Source organism: Hypanus sabinus, chromosome X1 (genome assembly GCF_030144855.1).
Source record: "Hypanus sabinus isolate sHypSab1 chromosome X1, sHypSab1.hap1, whole genome shotgun sequence".
Lineage (NCBI taxonomy): Eukaryota > Metazoa > Chordata > Chondrichthyes > Myliobatiformes > Dasyatidae > Hypanus > Hypanus sabinus.
In genome coordinates, this window is record NC_082738.1 from 5,502,088 (window position 1) to 5,526,362 (window position 24,275).

The following is a 24,275-nucleotide window of genomic DNA, read 5'->3' on the forward strand; positions in this document are numbered from 1 at the left end:
CCAGGCAAGTGGAGAGTATTCCATCACACTCCCAATTGACACTCTGTAGATGGTGGAATTTGAGAATCTCTGTAACTCTCGGGCTTGCCCTCCTCCTCTAAATAATCTCCCAAGCCAATTTCTCTGAACATGCTTTTGGTCCTTTGATTTGACACAGACCTTGTCCCCAAGACTTCCAATGTGATGTACAGATTGAATAGCTCTGGAACTTCATTGTGTGGTTTCTTTCATCCATAAGCAGGGGTGGAAAGAGAAGTAGGCAGAGCTGTAGGCCACATCTCAAAGATAACACCTCCAACAGTGCAGCATTGTATGGGTACTGCACTTACTCCTAACTGGGATACAGTGCTCAAGGTATTACCATGGTACTCTAGCCCTTGTCTCTGTTCTGAAATCTTCCAAGCTTAAAATCACTGTGATAAGTATAAATAAATTTTCCCAGAGTTTGGGGTGAGTGAACATCAATTGCATCACCAGAGACCACATTGGTTAGGGAAAGTGGTTTGTGACAAGAAATTGGTCACCACCCAGAAACCAAGATTTTCACAACCTATTGGATTTTATGTTTTGTCCAAGCAGCTGTTGCCATGGGAATCTGAGTGCTATGTTGCAAGGTACACATACAATAGAGTGTAATTGTTTGTTTATGTGTTATCAGCCCATTTGTTATTTTTCAAAGCAAATCTTCCCCAAATCATCAACTCAATGTCTGTTGTTTGAGTTATCTGGACAATATCTCTAAGGGATATGTAGCCATGTAAGTAAAGTAAAACAAAGAAGCTTTTGGAGTCACAGAAAGGAAACAGGCCCTTCAATCCAATTCAACCATGCCAAACATGGCACTAAGCATGGGACAGCATGGTAGCGAAGCACAACACTTTACAGTACCAATGACCCAGATTCAATTCCCGCCGCTGTCTGTAAGGAGTTTGTACGTTACCCCGTGATCACATGGGTTTCCTCTGGGTGCTCCAGTTTCCTCACACATTCCAAAGACATACCGGTTGATAGGTTCATTGGTCATTGTAAATTGTCCTGTAATTTGGCTAGCGTTAAATCGGGGGTTGCTGGGTGGCATGGCTTGAAGGGTCAGAAGGGCCTATTCCACACTGTATCACAATAAATAAATAAATAGTCCATTTGAGCAATATCCTTCTAAATCCCTCCTACCCATGTACTTAACCAAAGACATCAACCTCAATGTTTAATTTTAGACTAGAAATTCATTACAGATCACAGGCACACATTTTGTTCTAAGTGTGTGGCAAGGCAAGTTGGCATGGGGTCATAAGCTAGTTTATAATTCTAAATTTAAACCAGAATATGCTGGAAATACACCAGAGGTCAAGCTGCATTGATGAATTGATGGTAAGTGAAGCAGTCAACATTTCAGGTTGAAGACTGTTGGTCAGACTCCCACCTTATATTTCTACTGGGTTCTTCGTATGGGATTGCTTGGACATAGCTAACTGAGGCAAGTTAGGGAGGCCACATGCTAATTGCTGAGATGACAACAACAATATTTTTCTTTGGGTTGCAATTTTTATGACTTTGGATTGTGTAAGGTAGTTTACCACCATAGGGAAACTTCTCTAAACTTTAAACAGAAATGCTGGAATAGATCAGTCACTGAAGCAGTTTTTGTAAAGCGAAACAAGTTAACATTTGGGTTTAGTGACTTTTCCTCAGAAATGTTGACTGTTTTGAACTAGAAATATTCAGGTTTTTTTTGGTTTTACTTCTGAAGCCCAGTAGTGACAGCCATGGTAGTAATCGCTATTAATTTACATGCAGCTGTATCTATAAACACAATGTGATAGCGACTAGCTCATCTGTTTCAGTGATGTGGACCGAGGATGAATGTTGGCCAGGGCAATGGTGAGAACTCAAAATTTTGTTCCAAGCAGCAAAATTGGATCTTTTACACCTCTCTGGGGTGGGTGGCAGATGCAACCTTGGTTTAATGCCACATAGGTGAATCTTGCTGATGGTGCTATTGCCACTGGCTTTGGTATAATGGGAAAGGAATATTCAATGTACTACCCCATGAAGTGTGCTGCTGGAAAGCTTATAAAGGCAAGACTAGCCAGGATTCACTCACAAAGGCTGCCAGAAGATAAATGGGAGATCAAAATATCCAAAATACAAGAGATTCTGCAGATACTGGAAATCCTGAGCATCACACACTAAATGCTGGAGGAACTCCATAGGTCAAGTTGTATGCATGAACTGGAATAAACAATCCCTTCAAATTCACGTTTTTTGCATGGTTCCACAGATCAAAGTTCTTTGTAATGCCAGTTCTTACAGCTCTTAGCCAACCACAGATTAAATTGGTGAATTGGGGGGGTGTTCTTCACTAATTTTGAATCTTACTGAGTAAATTATTTTAGAATTTTCCATCACAACGTAATGGACAAGTTAGATGTAATAACTATCTCACCTTCATACTGATGCAAGAGAAAACTCCCAAAAATAACCTCCTGCAAAAGCACCATGAGTCAACCCAAAAGTCTCTTTGGTTTTCAGAGTGGAGTGATTTGCATGTTTATGCACTGTAAAGCTTTTCATCATCAGCACCTTCAATTCACACCAACACCGGGGCTCCTGGACAATCCACAAAGCCATATTAATCATTAATTTGCATGCTTCTATGCCTAATGCTTTGTCCCACAAGCCTTAAAACAAAAAGAAGAGCTCCTAAAAAAACTTAAAGTCCTCTCTCCAAGTTAATATTCCCCTGTCAGTGTAAGGCTCCACAAATATCTGCACAATCCAAATTACACTTGTGTGAAGACAGAGAAAAAAAATACTAGCTCAATATATGTGTCAGTTGCTCATTTCCCATTACTAATTCCACAGTCTTATCCCTTTATATAACTTTTGCTGTCTAATCTAATATTTGTTGCCAGCCTATTCTCAAAAAAATTAGGCCTTTTTTTGCTAAAATTCTCTGCTTTTTCTTGCCCCACTAACCTTTGGAACACTTTACACTTCCTTTTAATTTGATAAAATTAAGTTGAACAAGATGAAAAAAATATACAGATAGAGTCGTAGAAAACTACAGCACAGAACTAGGCCCGCTGGCCCACCTAGTCCGTGCTGAACCATTTAAACTGCCTAGTCCCATCGACCTGCACCAGGATCATGTACCTATGCAAACTTCTCTTCAACGTTGAAATTGAGCTCGCATGTAGATGCTGGAAAACTGAAATAAGAACAGAAAGCACTAGAAATACTCAATAGGTCAGGCAACATCTAATATGACAGATCTAAATGTAATATTACAGATCGAGGACCTTTCATACGCTTTGTTCATCCATCCCCCTCCCCTCCTTTTTTGCCTGAAACTAACTTAATTCTTTCCCAATCCTGATGAAGGATTCGAGGCTTGAAAAGTCACCTGTTTCTTCTTTCTGCTGACCTGGTGGATATTTCCTGGATTTTCCATTTTGATGTCATCATTACCTTTTATAGTTATCCACAGATGAGAAATCTTTCCTGTACTGTTTTTATTTTACGATTCAATGCACCTTTGTTGAGAATTGAGAACTGTTCCTTTAAATATCTGCAACTTATTAGCAATTATTATGCCTTTTTAATAGAGTTGTAAAGTGATACTGCACAGAAATCACCTCCTCAGCCCATCATGATTATGATGCCCATTGTATCCATCTACCCTAATCACATTAACCCACATAGAGACTGTGCCTTGCCAATTCATGTACTTGTCTGGCTGCTTTCTGAATTTCTGCCTCCACGACATCATCAGGTAGCTCATTCCAGACTCTAAGCACACTGGTTGGGAAAGGAAATCCCCCTGCATCCCTTCTAAATCTTCTACTTCTCACCTTAAACCTGTGCCCCCTTGCCTTAAACACAACCACCCGCCATGGGAAAAAAATTTCTATCTGCCCTAGCGAGCCCCTCATAATTCTTTATGCTGTTCTACCAAATCACCCTGCAACCTGCTCCACCTGTGGGAAAACAAATCCAGTCTATCTGGTCTCCCCCTATAACCGTAATGCTCCAGTCCAGATAGGACCCTGTTAAATTCTTTCTGCAGCAACTCCAGCACAATCACTACTTTACCGGAGTGCAGGAAATGGAACTGTTACTGTGCTCAAACCAATGTTTGATAATTCTGTTCCAGTTCTTAAATTCTATGCTATGACCAATGAAAGCATGAATTCCATTGTTTTCTTCATCATTTTACCTGTGCTGTCTCTCTCAGGGATGTATGGACCTGCAAATTGCTCTACTCATCAACACTCCCTAAGGTCCACCATTTACTCTATACTCTGATAATACATCATCTTGCATTTGCCAGAGTTAAGTTCCACTTGATGTTACTCTGACCAGCACTCCAGCTGATCTATGTCATGCTGTGGCATGAGACAAACTTCTTATAACTTGCAAAAAAAAATCAATTTTCATACCATTTCCAAACTTATTTATCTCTTGTAATGTACATTCATATCCAAGTTGTTAATTATATCACAATCAAGGGTTACCACATCAATCCTTGTGATTCACAGACTTAACAATCAAAGAAGCAATCGTCCACCACCTCACTCTGCTTTCTATTTCTGAGCCAGTTTTGGATTCAATATTATTTTATTTAGAGATACAGTGAGGAATGTGCCCTTTGAGTCACACCACACAGTAATCCCAACATACCTGATTTAACCCTAATTAATCAAGGGACAATTTACAGTGACCAATTAACCTACCTGGTAGGTATTTGGACTGTGGGAAAAAACTGGATCACCTGGAGAAACCCACACACTCCACGTGTAGGTCGTACAGAGACACCAGTACTGAACTCCGAATACCAACACCCGATCTGTAATAACGTCACACTAACCACTACACTACGTTATCGCCTGTCATTTGCCAAACTGTCCTGAATTCCATGGATCCTAACCCTGTGGACCAGCATGCATGTGGGGCCTTGTCAAAAGTCCCTATAGACATCATCTATTACACATCCCTCATCAATATGCTTCCTCAAAATCAAATTAACATGACTGTGTTCCCCATGAACAAAGCTATGCTGCCTATCCTTAATCAATCCGAGTGAAGATAAATCCTGCCAGTTAGCAATTTTTCAATAGTTTATAAATCTATTTCTCTCTCAAACTAAGTACAAACATTTATCATGGTACAGTCACTCTTTCCCTTTACTGTGACAATATTAATGCTATCACAATACGCATGATCAGACCCAGCATGAAATGTTACTTATTTTATCTGACCTGAATACATTCTACGAATTCTTTATCAAGACTACTTCTCCAGTTTGATCTGTTTAGTCTGTAAGTTGCAGTATTTTTTATGTGCTCCATCTCTGTTTCTCATCTCCTGCCAGACAGATACTACAGCTTGATTTTCTGACAAGATCACCTCTTTCAACTATACTGATCTCATGCTATATTAACATGATATAACACAGCCATATTTTCTGTTCTGTCTCCTCAACAAAACATCAAGTACTCCAGAATCTTCAGTATCCAGCCTTTATACAATCCAGAAAATGTATATTTATTCAATCTTTGTTTAAAGAAATGTTTATCATTTTATCATCCTCCGATCCCGTTTGCAGCTTACTCTTAATTTGTACACTGTCACTTCCTGTCGCATTCGAGTCATTGCTACTTGGGTTTTTACACTGCACTATTGGCAGGTTGCATTCACTGGATGCCTGAAAGGAGAAAGGACAACGGATAAGTTTGTGCTGAGTTGGGACAAAGGGGTCGGTGGAGTGGTGCATATTGGGAGGGGTGGCTAGTGGGAGTGAAGGGTGCTGGGACTGAGGAATGATACCTTCAACATCAGAAAGGATTATATGCCATCAGGAACATCACTAGTGAATGCAACTGTGCATGAACTTCGCTAATCTTCATCTCATGTTCCTGATATTTATTGCTTATTTATTTATTGCTATTATTTCTGTTTTTTTATTTTGTATTTGCAGTTTACTGTATTTTGCACATTGGCTGTTTGTCTATCCTGCTGGATTTTAACGTGTGGATGAGGTGGATCTATGAATGTCAGCTACAAGTCCTCACAGGCTATTATGGACTCAAGGCTCCCCACCACTGAAGACACCTCCAAAAGGTGATGCCTCAAGAAGGAAGCATCCATTATTAAGGACTCTCACCACTCAGGGCATGCCCTCCTCTCATTACTACCCTCAGGGAGGAGGTACAGGAGCCTGAAGACCCAACACTTAATGTTTTCTTTCCCTCTGCCATCTGATTTCTGAATAGTCCACGAACTTATGAACATTATTGCACTATTCTTATCTTGCATTGCTTACTTATCTGTTTAATCACAACTTATAATAATCTTTTAATCTGTACTTTTACATTGCACTACTGCCACAAAACGACAAATTTCACAACATGTGTCAGTGATAATAAACCTGATTCTGTTGTCCAAACCTCATTCTTGGCAAAGGGTGTCCCTGGTTTCTGAAGCAGCAGGAGGGAAAGATGGGAGTTGCCACTTAAAGGTGAACTGACTAACCCTGACCATAAGAGGCAGATCTCTGAGCTTCATGGAAGTGCAATCAGGTCCCCAGGCTTAACTGTCACCATTATTGCTTTTGGAGGATCCCAATGGATTAACTGTGCTTCCTCTTTCCACTACCTGAAAATCTTGCAGTGTGATTTCTGCTGCTTGGTCACCATTGCTGGCCCTTTACCTACATCAGCATGGAGCTCTGAAACTTGTGCAGACCTCCCTTATAAGGCTGCAAGCTGCTCTGCCGTAATGCAAGGTAGCTTTAAGCTGTACTGGTCAGTAGCAACTTCAGGTTCTGCTGAGGCAATCAACAGATAGCAGGCATTCCTAAGTAGGAGGCTGCATGAAGTCTGCATCACACCAGCATTCAAAGTACAGGCTTAACAGTGGGTTAACATTATATCAAGATCGCTGTGCCCATTTCTGGGGAAGCTCACCTCCTCTATTTGATCAGGACAGTGGCAATCTGAAATTCCAACTTGTCAGACTCCGGAGTTTGATTGTAAATGGCAACTCTTTGGTAGGTAAGGCACGAGGGGAAGAGGGACTGAGGCAGAGGTCAGCCGTGATCTGACAAACCAGGCTGAAGACTGAGTGGACCATTCCTATTTTTACCTACTTGCCCTCAGTGGATATGGACTAGATGGCTCAGTTAACAGAAAGGTGAAAAACGTTGTCACATGAGATAAAATCTCAAGGAGACACTGCCCTTGTTTTTGAATTCTCAACTTGTTGCATTTCCTTTCAGTGTCAGATCACGTCACAGACAGATGTGACTACCACAGCATTTCTAACCTGCAATGAGCCAGATGCCTGCAACATTTGACACACTCACCCTCCGCCAAGGAGAAATAGGTTCACAAAATGACATCTAACACAGGTAGAACTGAGGGAGGCTTGCTGCCATTGTTTAGAGAGGGGCAAAGCCAACAGCACGTACACCGTGGAAAAGTCACATGAAACTGATTTGATTACAGCTTACATTACAACACTGATCTTTCCACTGATGTTCTCCATTTAATTGTGTGTGCGCGCGCTTGTGCATTCATTTGTGTATGTGTGTGTAAGCCTGTCTGATGTACATGTCCATGTGTGCCTGTAAGTCTCTACAACTTGTTCAAGTCCTGACTGAGGACAATTGCCACGACTGCATTCAAATGCCATTTCTTTCCCATACACTGCTTTGGCCCTTTAGTAAGTTCACACGGTACATATAGTTCAGAAGCAAGCTGTTCAGCACTACCAGTCTTCAACCATGTTCAGACTGCACTGGTAGCTCATCTAATTCCACTTCAGGGACTGTTTAGTTTTACTTTTTGGCAGAGAGACAGAACTTCTGGAGTTCCATCAGCTCCATTCCAAGGAATTAAAGCAAACATTCTAATATTCTTTAGTTAAATATTACATCCAAAAATTTAAATGAATACATCATTAGTGTGCATTAATCATGTCGCCTCAATATTCAGCTCCATAGAATGTTACGGCATCACATGAATTGAACTTCCCCTCATTGACCTGTCACCTATAAACTGGTCAAGCTGCCTGGGAGAAGGAAGGATTTCACTCAAGTTACCATCAACCCACCACAAGCCTCATCCTGCAACGCTCTGGGACACATCATCAGTGATGTAACCTGGGGTCATCAGATATTTCAGGTCTTTCCACATCTGGCACTCTCACCCAGGTGACCAACATGGTCAATCAGTCCCTGGCTTGTGTCCCAGCAGCATTGGTCTACAGGTCACCTGGAAGGATGAGAGGGGATCTGATTGAAACATATAAGATTAAGGGATTGGACACGCTCGAGGCAGGAAACATGTTCCCAATGTTGGGGAAGTCCAGAACCAGAGGCAACAGTTTAAGAATCAGGCTAGGCCATTTAGAACAGAGTTGAGGAAAAACATTTTCACCCAGAGAGTTGTGGATCTGTGGAATGCTCTGCCTCAGAAGGCAGTGGAGGCCAATTCTCTGGATGCTTTCAAGAAAGAGTTAGATAGAGCTCTTAAAGATAGAGTCAAGGGATATGGGGAGAAGGCAGAAACGGGGTACTGATTGTGGATGATCAGCCATGATCACAGTGAATGGTGGTGCTGGCTCGAAGGGCCGAATGGCCTATTCCTGCACCTATTGTCTATTGTCACATCTCTTGATCCACAGCCACCTGGATGCTCACTTAGCAGCCTCTATGATGGTCCTGAAGGCTCTTCTTTTTGCAGCCCGTCATACCCAGAAGAGAATTCTAACTGGTTGCATTGCCACCTGGTCTGGTATGGAGGGCCCAATGCATGGGATCAGAAAAAGCTGCAGAGGGTTGTAAACTCAGCCAACTCCATCATGGGCACCATCGAGGACATCTTCAAAGCGCAATGCCTTAAAAAGGCAGCATCCATCATTGAGGACCCCCATTACCCAGGACGTGCCCTCGTCTCATTGCTGTCATCAAGGAGGAGGTACAGGAGCCTGAAGACACACACTCAACACTTCGGGGACAGTTTCTTCCCACACCATCAGATTTCTGAATAGACAATGAACCCATGAACACTAACTCAGTAATTTTCCTCTCTTTTTGCACTACTTATATATTCACACTTTTTATTGTAATTTATAGCTTTTGTTATGTGTTGCATTGCTCAGCTGCTGAAAAGCAACAAATTTTATGAAATACATCAGTGATATTAAACCTGATTCTGAGAGCATCTCCTTCTGCTAACCTGCCCATTTGGCACAGCCAGCGCATCCATTTAACCAGCAACAGAAGGTAAAAATTACATTAGTTATGTCAATGGAACACTACACCGGTGCTAGATTCTCCCCTCACTCTCCCTGTAAATATTGCAACTACTAATTTCATTTCTTTAATTATTCTATTCAGCAGTTTAACGGCGTTAATATCAAATGTTTTCTAAATCCTTTATCCTTTCAGACAGCAGATCATGGAGGACGTCTAACATTGTTAGCTATCATCCTTCCTGTTCCTCAAGCTCTGTTGGATGAAACGGCCAACTTTTGGCAACAGGAGTTGGTCATAAATCCTTGAGAGGGCAATTGCAACTGCTTGTGGTTTTCTGGCTTGAAGTTAATTTCTACTGTAACAAGGTGTGACATTTGACCTACTAGTTTGATTGACAAAAACGGTGTTAGTTCTAGATACAAGACCTTTACAAACAAATACTGCTGCAATACTGAATTGATTTCTATTTTCTTCAGACTTGTACATCGTCTATAAAACAACTAGTTAAAATCATCAAATCATATCACAACAAAAGCAGCATTAAAGATCACAAAGAAGTAAAGCATTTTCATTTATAGGCATTTATCCAACAAAACCTACTATTGGAAACCATGGCAACGGCACTGCAAAAGAAACAAAGCTGTGAGGACATCTCCAAGTAGGATGTGTGCTGTGTGAGGAATGGTCAGGTAGAACAGGCGACTGTCTACCTGTGCCCTGTGAGCTTTGAGTCACTGCACTCTTCTTTACCTCATATCTCTCAAGCTCTAATTGCTGTGATCATGACTTGGTCATTATTACAATGTCATACAACCACTAGGATAATGGAAGAAATGGATGTAGCATGGCCTTTCATTGTCTAACATTTCCCTGGATACCATAAGAACTTCTGCTGAGGAAAAACAAAAGTAAGAAGCTATGTGTGAAATTTGGAAGGTTCTGGACAGTTCAACCTTAAGACCTTTACCTCCCTTTTGATTTTTCACTACAGGCTAATCTTAAATACCTGAATCAAGAAAGATAATTAAAAAATAACCTTGCCAGTGTAATTTCTTGTGCATGTTACCATTGGTCTAGTGACATATAGAAAATAAAAGAGACACGCTGTACTTTGAATGTTAAAACAGCAAATTACCTTCAAGCATTCAGTTCTTGAACCATCCAGCACAATCCCAATCAGTACAGTTTAGCAATACTAAGAATACAGACCACTTTGCAATAAAATGAAGGGTTTTTTTTGTTTTAATTGTCTTCTTTCTGGTAAAAGAGTCTATTTTTGATCTATGCTTTCCTTGTGAATGTTGTGTATCGGATGCTCTATGCCTGTGACACTGCTGCAAGTCAGTTTTTCATTGCACCTATGCATACATGTGCAGATGACAATACACTTAATTTTGGCATAAACTATAATGTTTTAATTTAATTCCACACTGGACAACACAAATTACCACAGACTCTCTGTGGAATGGGCAATTGAGACCTCTTTAGCTTAGCTTTTAAATAACTAACTGCATCTAGGCAAAAGTAAAATCTACAAGTCCGAATAAACATTCCATCTTGTTATGCAAACATGCCTATCCTACTTGGACCCATGTCATTAGTCCCTCCTCTCACCAGGTATTTATCCGGTTATCCTTTGGCCTTTGCTGTATCTGGCCTCAAACCTAAAACACAACACAAAAAAATGCAAAACCTTCTACATTTCCCAAATATTTCAAAACACCTTACAACCAAAACATTTATAATTGTGATAAGTGACAATTTTTACTCTATTATGTCCTGAACTGACATCAGTCTGTGAGCTTGTTCCGGCTGCTCCGGGCTTTGTGTCTGAGGATTCGCTTTCATTCTATATGCGACTTGCATATTTTTATTGTTTGCACAATTTGTTTCTTTTTTCTTTCTCTCTGCACATTGATCATTGTTGTTTTTTAATAGGTTCTTTTGGGTTTCTTGTGTTGTGAGGAGATGAATCTCAGGTTTGTACCATTTATACATACTTTGATAATAAATGTACTTTGAAATTTTTAAACCTTTTTGGTGGTGATATACAAACTAACCAGGACAACCTTCATCAAAAGAGTCTTTAAATCTTCAGTGCCTATTTAAGTAGCCATGTCCTTAGTTTAATGTCTTATTCAAAATTAGACTTCTAGCGTTCTCTCTGTACAGCAGTGTATTATCAATGAACCTTCTCATCTGATTTACACTAAATCAAGCCCACCATCCTTTGGAGGAAATTAATAGATTTCCCTTCTCACTCCCTAATTTTTAAAGTCAGTGACCCAAGTTACTATTACAATAACTATCAACTTGTATTTACAGTATATTGCATTAATAAGCTAGCAGCATTAGCTGGGCACTCCACGGAAGTGTATTCAAACATTTTTTTTTACTGAATCAGAGCAAATTTGTGGTCAGTGACTTAGTGGTTAAGCTGCTCTTTAATATTGGAAAGAAAAGGCAGAGAGTTAGCAAGGAAGCTCCAAAGCCAAGGACCAGGGCAGGGCATCAGAACGATAAGAGTACAATGGTGGTGAAAGACATCCCAAGATGAATAAAAGGCAAGAATTATATTGCTGGAGGAGATGACAAGATCTTAAGTCTACAGAAGAATTTGAAAGGAAGAAACTGAATTTTAAAATCAATGCTAGTCTGGGACAATGGCTAAATTGGGCGTGAAATGAAGTAGAACAGTGTGTTGGACTTCTCAATTATAAAAGGAGGCCAGCCTGGAGGACATTGGAAGAGCCAAGGTATGTGCTAGTAAGTGCAATGATTAGGGTTTCATTGAGGAATAGCTGCTGGCATATCTGGGCATTATTACTGATGCAGATTTGAAACAATATCTCAACAACCAGAACTTGGTCCAAGAGTCAATCTTGGGTCAAAAAGCTCAAAAGGTTTACTTATTATCGAAGTATACAACTCTGAAATTCGTCTTCTCCAGATAGTCACAAAACTAAGAAAGAAAAGAATGGCAGGATAATCATCAACTCCCAAATCCCCTCTCTACACAAACCATTGAACAAAAAATGGAACTGGTACATCAAAACACCCTCACCCCCTCCCCCACACACACAAAAAAATGAGAAAGATAAGGCGAAAAACAGAATATAAAAAACTATAAGATGGCAGGTGCCAGCTTCAAGAGTCGAATACAACATGATGGTTGTAAGTAGAATGGTTCCGTTAACATGCAGGAAAAGGAGCAGAATTCAGTGGTCTGGAAGGGGCGGGGGTCACAGAAACTGACAACCAGGGCTTCATACCTCCCCTTATTTAGCTGCAGGACATTTCTGCTTATTCAGTGCTGTCAGATAAGCAAGCCACATGTTTAGAGAGAGTGGAGAGGTAAGGAGAGGTGATAGTGAATTAGAACTGGGTGTCATTATTACACCTATGGAAACCGACACCATTCCCCTTTGTCCTGCCAATATTTATCTTTCAACAAACACCATTAAACTTACCTGCTGAACAATGGCCTAGATCAACTTTATAATTTCCCGTCAGAGTATCAAGCTCCAATTAGGTCATCAACAGGCCTGAGAGTCTGACTATTTCCTGAAAGAATCTGAAAGTCTACTCCAAACCTCCAAGTCAAGGATCCACACTTTGCTTGACAACAAGTACTGCAATGTTATTTGAGCACAATAACATCATGGAATCTGTGTGCTTTGTAATCCTGATGAAGCTGCAAGACACAGAACCTACAACATATTGCCTTTCAGCAGCATCATTCTTTTAACTGTCACTACAGCATTCTCCTCCCCAAGCTAGCAGGTTATGGCCTGCTAATCCCACATTAGAGTGCTTCACTACTGACAATGTCAACTCTTAGATTAACAATTAACCCGACTTTCCAATCAGAAGAACATATAAAATCTCCAAAACATTATTTCAGCTGCACAGTGATGAAGCTAGAAAAGCCACTGTCTCACAGTTCCAGCAACCCAAGTTTGATCATGACCTCGGGTTCAATCCATGTGGATTTCACACATTCTCATTGTGACCAAATGGTTTTCCTCCAGAAGCTCTGCTTCCTCCCAAATTCCAAAGATGTGTGGGTTGGTTGGTTGGTTAATTGGCTGTTATAAATTGCCCTCGTGTATAAATCAGTCATGGAATTTTATATAAGTTGATGAAGAATGTAGGGAGAATTTAAAACAAAATGTTGGGATTAAGGTGGGATTAGCATAAATGGGTGGTTGATGTCCAGCACAAACCCAATGAACCAAAAGACCTGCCAGGGAGCATTCTGGAGATATGCAATATTGAAAATATTAATTTCAACAGCAACCAGCCTTCCGATCTGAATATGGATTGTAGATTGAATTCAAAATTGGAACGGCAGTCTCCCTGGAGCTGCATTTCAGAGTAAATATCCAATTGACCTGAGATGTTTGCACTTACATGAATGCAATCAACACCCCATTGCACGAAGACAACTCAGACACCCCAACAATTAACACTCATTTTGGGTGCATTGGTGGGAAGACCCAGGAATTTGAAAAATTACATGCAGCCCAAAAGAAGTCTAATGAGGGCATTGTAACTATAGAAATTGTCCTGCTATCTTTGTTCTTTAACATACAAAAATGTGCTGTAATGTTGGGACAGGGAGCATCTTTCTCGAGTGACTCCAAAAGCTGTCAGCTTGTGTACATCCCGAATAAAGACTTTTATATCTACCAGCCGCATCCCTCTGGTGGCTTCACTCACTGTCATGACGAGGCCTATTTCTATGTTGTATCCCTCATGGACTAGCTTAAAGAGCAGGAGACTTCTCTCTGATGACTGGTCAATATTTAACTTCCAACCAGGAGTAAATCTGCTTTTACATTATTGGTTATGTTCAAGTTAAGTCCTGATGAAGGGCCTCAGCCCTAAGTGTTGACTGTACTCTTTTCTATAGATGCTGCCTGGCCTGCCAAATTCCACCAGCATTTTGTGTAAGTTAACTGCTGCATTGGCTGTGAAACACTTCCCAGCACAGTAAGGTCATGAAAAGCATAGATTGTTCTCTCAAGTAACCCGCACTTTTAAAGCTTTGCCTTTCTCTTCTCTGCACAATTCCTCCTTTTGAGAAAGTTTCTGTTGTTATCAGTGTAATTTAGATACAGTTTGAGAATATCAGATTCTTCTACAATCCGTTCAACTGCTTTAACTTAGAAAGATGTAAGGCAACAGACTGGATGATAAATAAACTTTTCACATCAATAGTCTGGGCTCAATCCATTCCAAATCACTTCTCTCAATATTAGTTAGGTAAATTCCAAGCAAAACAAGATAATGTTTATCAGTATATCTGCTTATGGAGAGTTCACTGTGTGGCACCTATTGGTGCTGCACATATTACCCTACAGTTCAGAAAGAAATTAGAATATCAGAGGAAAAAACAGTCCAGGAACACAGGGAAGGAAGCAGGGAATGGGACCTACTAACTGGTTTTACAAAAAAATACATCATTCATCCCATGGACAAAATGTTCTTCTGTATTCTAACAGTTCTATTATCAGCTGACAATTGGAAGATGTTCAATTCAGAACCATGAAAATCAAATTATATTATTTGCTACTTCCTGCATCCATCAAAAAAAACATGCCCAGGGCATCCACCAACCACCTGGTTTTATATGATAGGCTTTTTACACCTTGGCATCCTGTAAAACAATTGATTGAAAGCACTTCAATACAAGTGCAAATTCCCACCTTGACCTTGTGTTCTATTAAATAGTTACTGTTCAGTGATTGAAGGTACATTTTGCTAACGGTCCTCTCCCAATAATTCCTGACAAGCTACTTAATATGTCAGAGGTGTGTGCTTCCCCTTGTGCATGACTTCATCCTTTTCAAATCCCATCCTCATGGGTGACATAGTAGAGTAGTGGTTAGCGGTTAATGATGCTATTACATCTCAGGACATTGGAGTTCGGAGCTCAATTCTGGTGTCATCTGTAAGGAGTCTACACACATCCTTCCCATGGAAGGCATGGGTTTTCCCTGGGCACTCCAGTTTCCTCCCACAATCCAAAGACGTTAATATGTCATTACAAATTGTCCTATAATTAGGTCAGACTTAAATTGGGTTTGTTGGGGCAGCAGGGCTCTGTGCTATGTCACTAAAACATATTATATAAACCCACAGGTGCATGATTCTATGCAGGGGATGTACAGCTGAACAGTTTGGATATACTAATTACCAAGACTGCATTTCCAGGTTTCCAACACTGGTTAAAATTTTCAAATGCATGGTTCCTTGCAGCCTTCCTCTCAAATTCCTCCTTCCTGCTTAACCCAAACTGAATGGTGCTCTTCCTCGCTACATGTTAAGAACAGAATCAATCAAAGGCCAACAGGCTCATCAAGTCAATGTTGCGTTCACATTCCCACCCTCCCTCCCAATCACACTCCTACCCTTCAACTCCCACCCTCCCTCCCAATCACACCCCTACCCTTCAACTCCCACCCTCCCTCCCAATCACACCCCTACCCTTCAACTCCCACCCTCCCTCCCAATCACACAGCCATTAGATAGAAAATGAAAACAGGCACACTTAGTGGTAAACAACAGTCGATATCAAAGCCAAGGGACATTAAAAGACACTGATTATTGATATCAACTGTCCCCATTTACTCACACAAGAATTCAAACTCAATATGCCTTCCACCACCAGGAACTCCTTCAATATTCTCCTGAGATTGATGAAAAAGAGTACTTGATTTATAGCATTCTGGAAAATCTCGCTAAGGAGGGTAAGAGGAATGTAGTCCAGTTTTGATACAGGATACTTGGCCCTAGCATCTTGCAGTTAAAAAAAAGATTCTTTGTATTAATTCAATTTGGAATTGGTTTACTGGTATATTATTGTCACATGAACCGAGATACAGTGAAAAGCTCATCTTGCGTAGTGTACGTGCAGATCAAATCATTGCACAGTGCATTGAGGTAGAATAAGGTAAAACAATAACAATGTTGAATAAAGTGTAACGGCTACAGAGGAAGTGAAGTGCAGGTAGGCAATAAGGTGCAAGATCATATTGAGATAGATTGTGAAGTTGGAAGTCCATTTTATCATACTAGAGAACTGTTCAATAGTCTGATAACAGTGGGATAAAAGCTGACCTTAAGCCTGATGGTAAGTGCTTTCAGGCTTTTGCACCTCCTGCCCAGTGGGAGGGGGAGAAATTAGAACATCCAGGGTGGATGTGGTCTTCGATTATTCTGGCTGCTTTACCAAGACAGTAAGATGTATAGATAAAGTCCAGGGAGGAGGAACCGGTTTCTGTGAAGTGTTGAATACTTTTGTTGAAATATGCAGTCTGCACTTGTCACTCAGTATTTATTGATTCCAATAATAATTTGATTGACACTTTCAGCTCTCATTAACTCTAACCATATAATTTTTTCCCCAAAAACAAACTTTATTCATAAAATTTACAAATACATAACACTAAACATGTTGTTTTTCACAGTACAAAGTACCCTTCTAAGGTGTTCATGCTCAAAGTAAATTTATTATTAGAGTACGTATATGTCACCATTTACAACCCTGAGATTCAATTTCTTATGGGCATACTCAAAAATCTATAGAATAATAACTATAACAGTATCAATGAAAGACTGCCCAACTTGCACATTCAACCAGAGTGCAGAAGACAACTAACTCTCCAAATAAAAAATAAATAATAATAAATAAATAAGCAATAAATATCAAGAAAATGAGATGAAAAGTCCTTGAAAGTGAGTCCATTGGTTGTGGGAACATTTCAATGACAGAGCAAGTGAAGTTGAGTGAAGTTATCCCCTTTGGTTCAAGAGCCTGATAGTTGAGGGATAGCTCCATAACCAAACTGTCCCACAGATTTTGACATGGGTTAGAGCCTCTCAAAGTCAAATGGCGGAAGGAGCCTACACTGCATTTCCTACAGAGCCTTCACAATAACAGCACTGAGTTCCATGTAACTCTAAGCCTCAGAATGTGTCAGAAAGCAACATTTAGTGATAGACCTCTCCCTGTACTGGAAGATCACAGTTTCAAACAGACTGAAAGGCTTCTTCTGCTGAGGCACCGACCTTACAGCAACAGGTGATGTTTGTCTCAATGCCTGGGTTTCTAAACGCAATAATGTTGGCTACACATCCAAAACTGAAAAACTTCTCTAGTCACAGCTTTTCGCAGCCCAGGGGCTTTCCCAAACCACAGTGAAATAAGGCCCATTACTGGGATAGCAGCCATTCTGTTTAAAGCAAGTTCCCAGGAACAGAAATCCTTACATTTCCTTACAGTAGAGACAAGGCAGAAAGTAAAGACAGCCCCCAGATTAATGTCTTTCTGAAAGACAGCACATTCATAATAGAACAGTCCTTCCATCCTGCACTGGTGGTTTTATGATCATATCAGCGGACTGAATGTGTTATTCCCCCATCTCATAAGTGAAACACGATTGAGTCATGGTTTACAGTTAAGCATTGAATTAAAGCATTTACATAGTCTGAAGAGTCTTACACTGCATCTTTCTGGTAAAATAGAATCCTGATGGGAAATGTACACCTATTGATCGAAATGCATTTACCCAAAATGAATTGGTCTAAGGTTACCTTTCTTCTCACTTGTCACTTCCGAAGGTTTTGACCCTACCTTCAGCAGCATGGGTGCCTGATGGTGAAGTTGTTAGGGCTTGGGGCTACTCCCAGGAATGGAAGAGTCACTGTATCTACACGGTGTTACAATTCAAACTGGAAGCTCAAGATTTGGACAGAGATCTGACTAAACCCTGTTAGACAAATCTAGAAGGTGCATTTGGACGTATTTGATAAGTGGAGATGAATGGCCAGCAAAGAAATGGTGGGCCAAAGATCCTGTTTCAGTACAGTATGACCTTAAATGTTGGTTGGTTCTGTGGCCTGCCTATTTCAATGTTCCCTAGTATTAATTCTGAACTCAGCAAAATATATAACCAATTGGGTTCACACAAAGTATGCACTGTTCTGATTACATCATGGGTGCAATTTAGCAGAATTATTGAAAAGAGAGCATTAAAAAATAGCATCTCATAAAGAAAGAGTGAAATGTGACAGCGTAATAGTGCTTTTCTTTACATAGCATTCAACTGATCCACTAAAACCTTTTTAGGCAATATGCAACTTCACATTCCAGTTTAATCTTTAACAGTTATACTGCTTGGTCAGCTCTCTCGCCAGCCCATCAAGAAAGTATGGTAACTGCAGTCTGCAGAAGCTTAAATGTACGACAGCAGTAACTATGACTTACATTTTTTGTGGCTGGCACTGTTTTCCAGGATGTTCTTTTGGAAATGTGTCAAAGCTCACATCAGCCATCCCTTAAAATGGGACAGTCCAAGCAACAACATCCTCTCACTTACATGGCAGAATGTTAATATCTGATAGGTGTGCAGAACACATGAGCTATCTGCACTACACATTTGGGAAAGCAAGCTGTCTACCAACCATATTCACAGTCCATTGATGTGCTGCTTAGAGGTGATGACTGCAACACATTAGCCTCCACAAGACCACATCAGCACAAAATGACGCATTTATTATTAGTTTATGTAGTCCCAAGCTGCCAAACTCTGCAGTGAAAGCTGTACTTCAATTACAGGTCAATGTCACACATTCAGAAATTAGCAAGATTTCAAATCCATCTACAGAGTTTAAGAGATTAAACTATTAAAGATGCATTAGCCAGTTAGACAGCAAGAGCAACTGCCACTAGGCTTCAGATAATTTCTCAATATTTTTGATGACTAACTCTTCTACAAAGTGGAATTAAAGCATGGGTTGTTGGCATAAAAATTAACACACAGAGTAGAAAACAATAATCACATGTTAAAACTAAGGAGCTGAATATTTGAGCTCAAGGATGTATGACCAAGAAACAAGCTATCAACCTGTTAGCCCTTGGACAGTTCACAGTTGGTGGTTAATTATGAATCACCATTCCCCACCAATTCAATCTTTCAAAGACTGTCACTCGATAATCCAAGGGAAGCTTCTGGGTGAGGAAGCACACTGAGCCCTTAATCAAAATATTCCCTTTGGGTGAATAGCCATGTGATGCTGAATACAAAACAGGTTAGTATCTGAAGTAGACAAAACTGGTTAAAATTTTAACCTGAAACTGTAATCTGCCATGTCACTTTACACGACCTGCAGTGTATGTTGTACACTTTATGCTTAGTTCCACATCCTACTCCACTTATATTTACATCCCTTCACCACATCACTACTAATTAGCAATTATTCACTAATAATTGCCAGCACAGTGGTACAATCAACAGCTCTAGCTCGCTGTGCTCTGCTGCTGTTTGTGTGGAGTGTGCATATCCTTCCTTTGTATTTCATGGGCTCCAGTTTCCTCCCACATACCAAAGAGATGCAGGTTAGTACATTCATGTAAGTTTCCACTAGCATGAAGGTGGGTGGTAGAATCCAGGGAATTTTGAGGGCATGTTGGGAAACTAAAACAAAATGAGAATAGAATTAGTATAACTGGGTGCTTGAAAGCCAGCAGGGATTGGATGGGCTGTACGATATGAGCCTATGATCTAGAAGATGACTCATGCTGATAAAGATGGCTTTCTTCCACAACTTCATACTCAATGGCTCTCATCTGAGCAGCCACCACCTTGATAACAATCAAACATGGCAGTGCAGTTGGTCACACTTAGCTCCCACAGCATTTGAGACTGGTTCGTTCATTCAATTTCACGTACAAATGTCCCTCTCTCTGTGAGGTCTTTTTCATCTGCTAAGATCACATTTTATCCTTTTCCTGATCAGATGTGAGATTGAAAAGTCAGCTCTGATAATTCTTTGCAGTTTTTACTCACACATTGTGCTAAACCAGGCCAGAAATTTTAGAGGTTCCAACATTAGATCCTTGTATCTGGTAACAATCAGAACGTCAAAGCCACACAGCCACAAGAAAATGAAGAAAAAGAGTTCCTTTTTATTTACTAATTTGACAGGATGTACAAGCAAGACAAGTGTTTAGTATCCACGCCCAATTGTCCTGGAGAAGTTTGGGAGGAGGGGGAAGATGACACTTTTTTGAACTGCAGACATTTTCTGCTAAAAGTGTTCTGATGAAGGGTCTCTGCCTGAAACATTGACTCTTTTCTACAGATGCTGCCTAGCCTGCAGAATTCCTCCAACATTTTGTGTGTGTTGCCATTTATCAGAATGTGCAATATTTAGAGTTACATCCTTAAATTCAAAATGTGAGAGGGATTATCAACAGCCCTTAGGGTGCCTCCCTCCTACCATTACATAGCTGACAGTGAAAGATGTCAAATGTGAATTAATTCAAGACTGTTATAAAACAAAATACCACGTTAAGAACGGAGTAAAGGTGTGGAATTTGGTTCTGTTGGCATCTACCATTCTTCACAGAAATTGTTGAGCAGACAAGTGGAGAAAGCCTACCCTACATTATTGGTGTTACTAAAATGATAGGGAGGAACTGCAGTAGGTGAAAGCCCTGGTGCTTCAGTAACCTCCATTTCTTAAAGCCAAGCTGACTTGTTTTTTTGAAAGCTGCTCCAGGCTTTTAGTAACTTCAAATGTTCAGGCCAGACAGAATCAGGATGGACTTAGGAATTGGTCATTCCCACGACTCACCCTAAACCCTCTGATACAGTATGCAGAACTGCTACCTGCTGTGCCTGAGAACTGGCTGTCCTCAGGGTAGCTGCTGTACTTGTCTAAAGAATAATAACCATACTCAAAAGGTCATTTCCATCAAAGCACTTTGGCTTGTCCCACAGAGTGCTGCAACATTCGCAGGCAGTCAGCTTACAAATACTGTACCCCTTTAGACGATGGAAATGCTGAGTAAGTCTCACTTAAGGGACAATGGAAAAACTACCTTTCCACTTGGCTGCTGTCAGTTTTTCCAGATTGACAGTAATCACTGAATTGTGGTACATCTGTCCTTGTATTTGCCTTGATAATATTCTGTTTGCGCATCCAACCCAATAGCTCATGTTCCATTTAATCTCAGCTCCATATTATGACATCAATAACTATTAATGATTTATTCTCTGACAAGGTCACTGCTATAAAAACTAGAACAAATGTATAATTACTTCCATGCTTTCGTTCAGACAAAAGACCACACATTATATCCACATCAAATGTATGTAAATACTACTGTTGGGAGCTAAGCAGCAACCCTGAGTTCATCACTAGGCACTCAACACCTCTCAATATCCAGCAATCTGTAACCTAGAAAAATACCCTCAATGTGTCAGAAGAGATTTCATTAACAGGAGCCATTCTGATGGCAAACGACTACTAGATAGAGTTTAAAGTCCCTCAATATCTGGCAGAACTGTTGACTAGAGGGGAAAAAAATACATGATCCCACATATAATAAGAACCTTTCCGATGAAGGGTAACTACTAGAGTTCAAACTGTGACAATGTGCATGATATTTTAACTATATTTTCAACAATAAAATTCTATCACCAGATAATTTGAAACAGTGATTGTAAATAAGGCAGTTAATAAGAAATTCAGCACGTCATACCCCATTATAACTACAAATACTAGCTACAGTTTAAAGATAAATCCTATACAACTCAGTCATCAGCATCCTGAGCTTTAATTTTATCCAATGTCAAAGGCTTTTGCGATTCGATTAAAATCACTTTAAATGGTTTGTGTCAGATGGTGCTTATAACCTTGAGCTACATCTACACGTGTATAATGGTGCATTCTGCAAGGTAGGCGTATCGTTCACCGCGTCCAGGAACTCAGCAGCCACTGTAGAGCTGCAACTGTTTCCGACTTCTGACCTTCCTCAGAGAGTAGCGGCAGAACATTCGCTCTATTACGTGCTTGGCCCATCTTGAAGTACGATGCGCGGGATGTCATGGGCAGTTGCTTGGGGCACGTGTGTAATTTAAACAGCGGCCGATCCGGGATCCGCGTGCAGCATTTAATTAACTAGCAGTTGTTTATATATTATAAATACAAATATATACACATTCAGTATTTACTGAAGCAGGCTGTTCGATGACTATGCCTTCACATTTATCAGCCTCCTGTGGATACTGTAAATAAGCAATTAGCAGTGGCAGGGGAACAAGGTGGAGGTATTGACTGTTTCAACAGTAATCGGTGTCACTGAACACACCAGACTTCGGTGCAAACTCAGAAACTGTGTAGGCGGGGTATGGGGAGAGGCGTTTTCAACTGCAAAACACTTCCGATCTGGGGTTCAAGTTTATACCCAAGTGCAGGTAATGCGCCATTTATTCCTCGTGATTTTGGAGAGCTCTGCAGTTTAAGTCCAAGGTTGCTGCCAGGACATACTGGGATTATGCTGGCATTTTACCATACGTCTGGCCCATCTCCCTGCTTCAAGTACATGCAGAGCAATTCGGTTTCTCGCAACCCTGTTCTCCTTCCCGAACTCGGAAGGCATCTCTTCTGGATGCTTCTCACAAGGCACCCCACCACCACCACCTGCTACTCATATTACTCAATTATGTGGATACTAGGAAGGTGTTCAAATAATAGGAGGGGGGCTTACGGAACCCCTTGTGAACCTTCTCCGAATGCGTTTGTAAAGTGTCCGAGAGATTGCTTAGAATGGCGGATATCTGAACCACCCCTTGCCCTGTGTGTGAGATATCATTACTCACCAACACTTGAGAGAACCTCTCCTCCAGCTCCCCCTCGTTAATCGGCACCGGCTGCTTGGGGACGGTCGCCTGCTGAGTCTTGATCTCCTTCCCCGGGGAAACTTCCATACTCCCGGCTGCATTCCCCATCCTGGACCCAGGAAAGTGCTTCAACACGTTGAACTTCACACTATCCAGGATTGACCAAGGGGCAACAGTCCAAATTAATCAAGAAAAATATAACAGTATAAAGGGGACAAAAAGAGAAGCCAGGGGTCCTACCCCAAAGACACTCAAAGACCAAAAATAAAATCCTTTAAGATGTTCGCGTGAGAGTCTCCACTTTCAACCCGATGATTCCAAATGATTTCACAGCCAATAAAATCCATGTCCGAATCTCCACATGAGGGTGAGAAGTCGCAAACAGTCCAGCTTTGGTTAGCAACTCCCGAGTCAGGACCCCGCATCCACAACGAGAGAAATGGCAATGTCCCCTCGTAAAGAGGGAAAGAGAGAGGAAGTGAGGTTCAGACAGTAAGCTCGCAGTTACACACAGCAGTGTGAAACCTCGGGTTTCCGTTTCAGCCCCGCTCTTAGCACGGGCTCTCCCTCTCTCGCCTCTGCTACTATTCAATAAGCTTGTCCTTGCCTGTGAAACTGCGGATCTCTGTCTAGGTACTCGAGGAGCTCTAAATTTTATATTGCTGTAGCGTTCCTTTCCGACCTGCAGGCACCATGTGGATCTGCAATGTTTTATTTTGAATGCATTTCCCCCCAAGGTGCAGGTCGCTCGGTTGCATTTCCCCGAGTTAAGATTGCAAGAGCAGCTATTGCAAAGAATGACCCCAGGATTGTCGCCAGGAGTCCGGTGGAGGCGAAGATCCTTCAAGGGATGCAGCCATCACCCGGCAGCGCCAGCTACCTGCCGGAGCTTCCTGCCTCAGCAAGAATGACAGCGGAGGCAGGAGCATCCGCGTGGCCCTAACGCCTCCCACTCACCATCTACCTGCTCATCATTGGAAATTGGACGAGTGGGCCAGCGTCAAAAAAGGAGGAAAGTTGTACCAGTAATCTCCCTTATTTCTGCCATTCAGCCCTGCTTCTAAACTTAACCAGCCTCCGAGAGAGAGAGAGAGCTGCAGATTTAATTCCTACTTTATTGCACCCCTGCATATTAGAGCAACACACACAAAATGCTGAAGGAACTCAGCAGATCAGGCAGCGTCTACGGAAATGAAGGAACCATCGACGTTTCGGACCCAGACCCTTCTTCAGGACTTAAAAGGAAGGGGGAATACGCCAGAACAACAAGGTGGGGAGAGACGAAGGAGGACTAACCGGAAGGTGATAGGTGGAGCCAG

The 24,275-nt window shown here is 41.1% G+C and overlaps 1 protein-coding gene across 1 annotated transcript in view; it reads right to left on the bottom strand.

Annotated features, from left to right (window-relative positions):
- Positions 1 to 23,854, bottom strand: part of fmnl1a (formin-like 1a) — a 223,862-nt gene extending 200,008 nt beyond the window's left edge. Inside the window, exon 1 of the mRNA XM_059955710.1 lies at positions 22,936 to 23,854. Coding sequence (XP_059811693.1) covers positions 22,936 to 23,064 — 129 coding nt within the window. The 5' untranslated portion in view covers positions 23,065 to 23,854. The remainder of the gene's footprint in view (positions 1 to 22,935) is intronic.
- Positions 23,855 to 24,275: the final 421 nt, after the last annotated feature.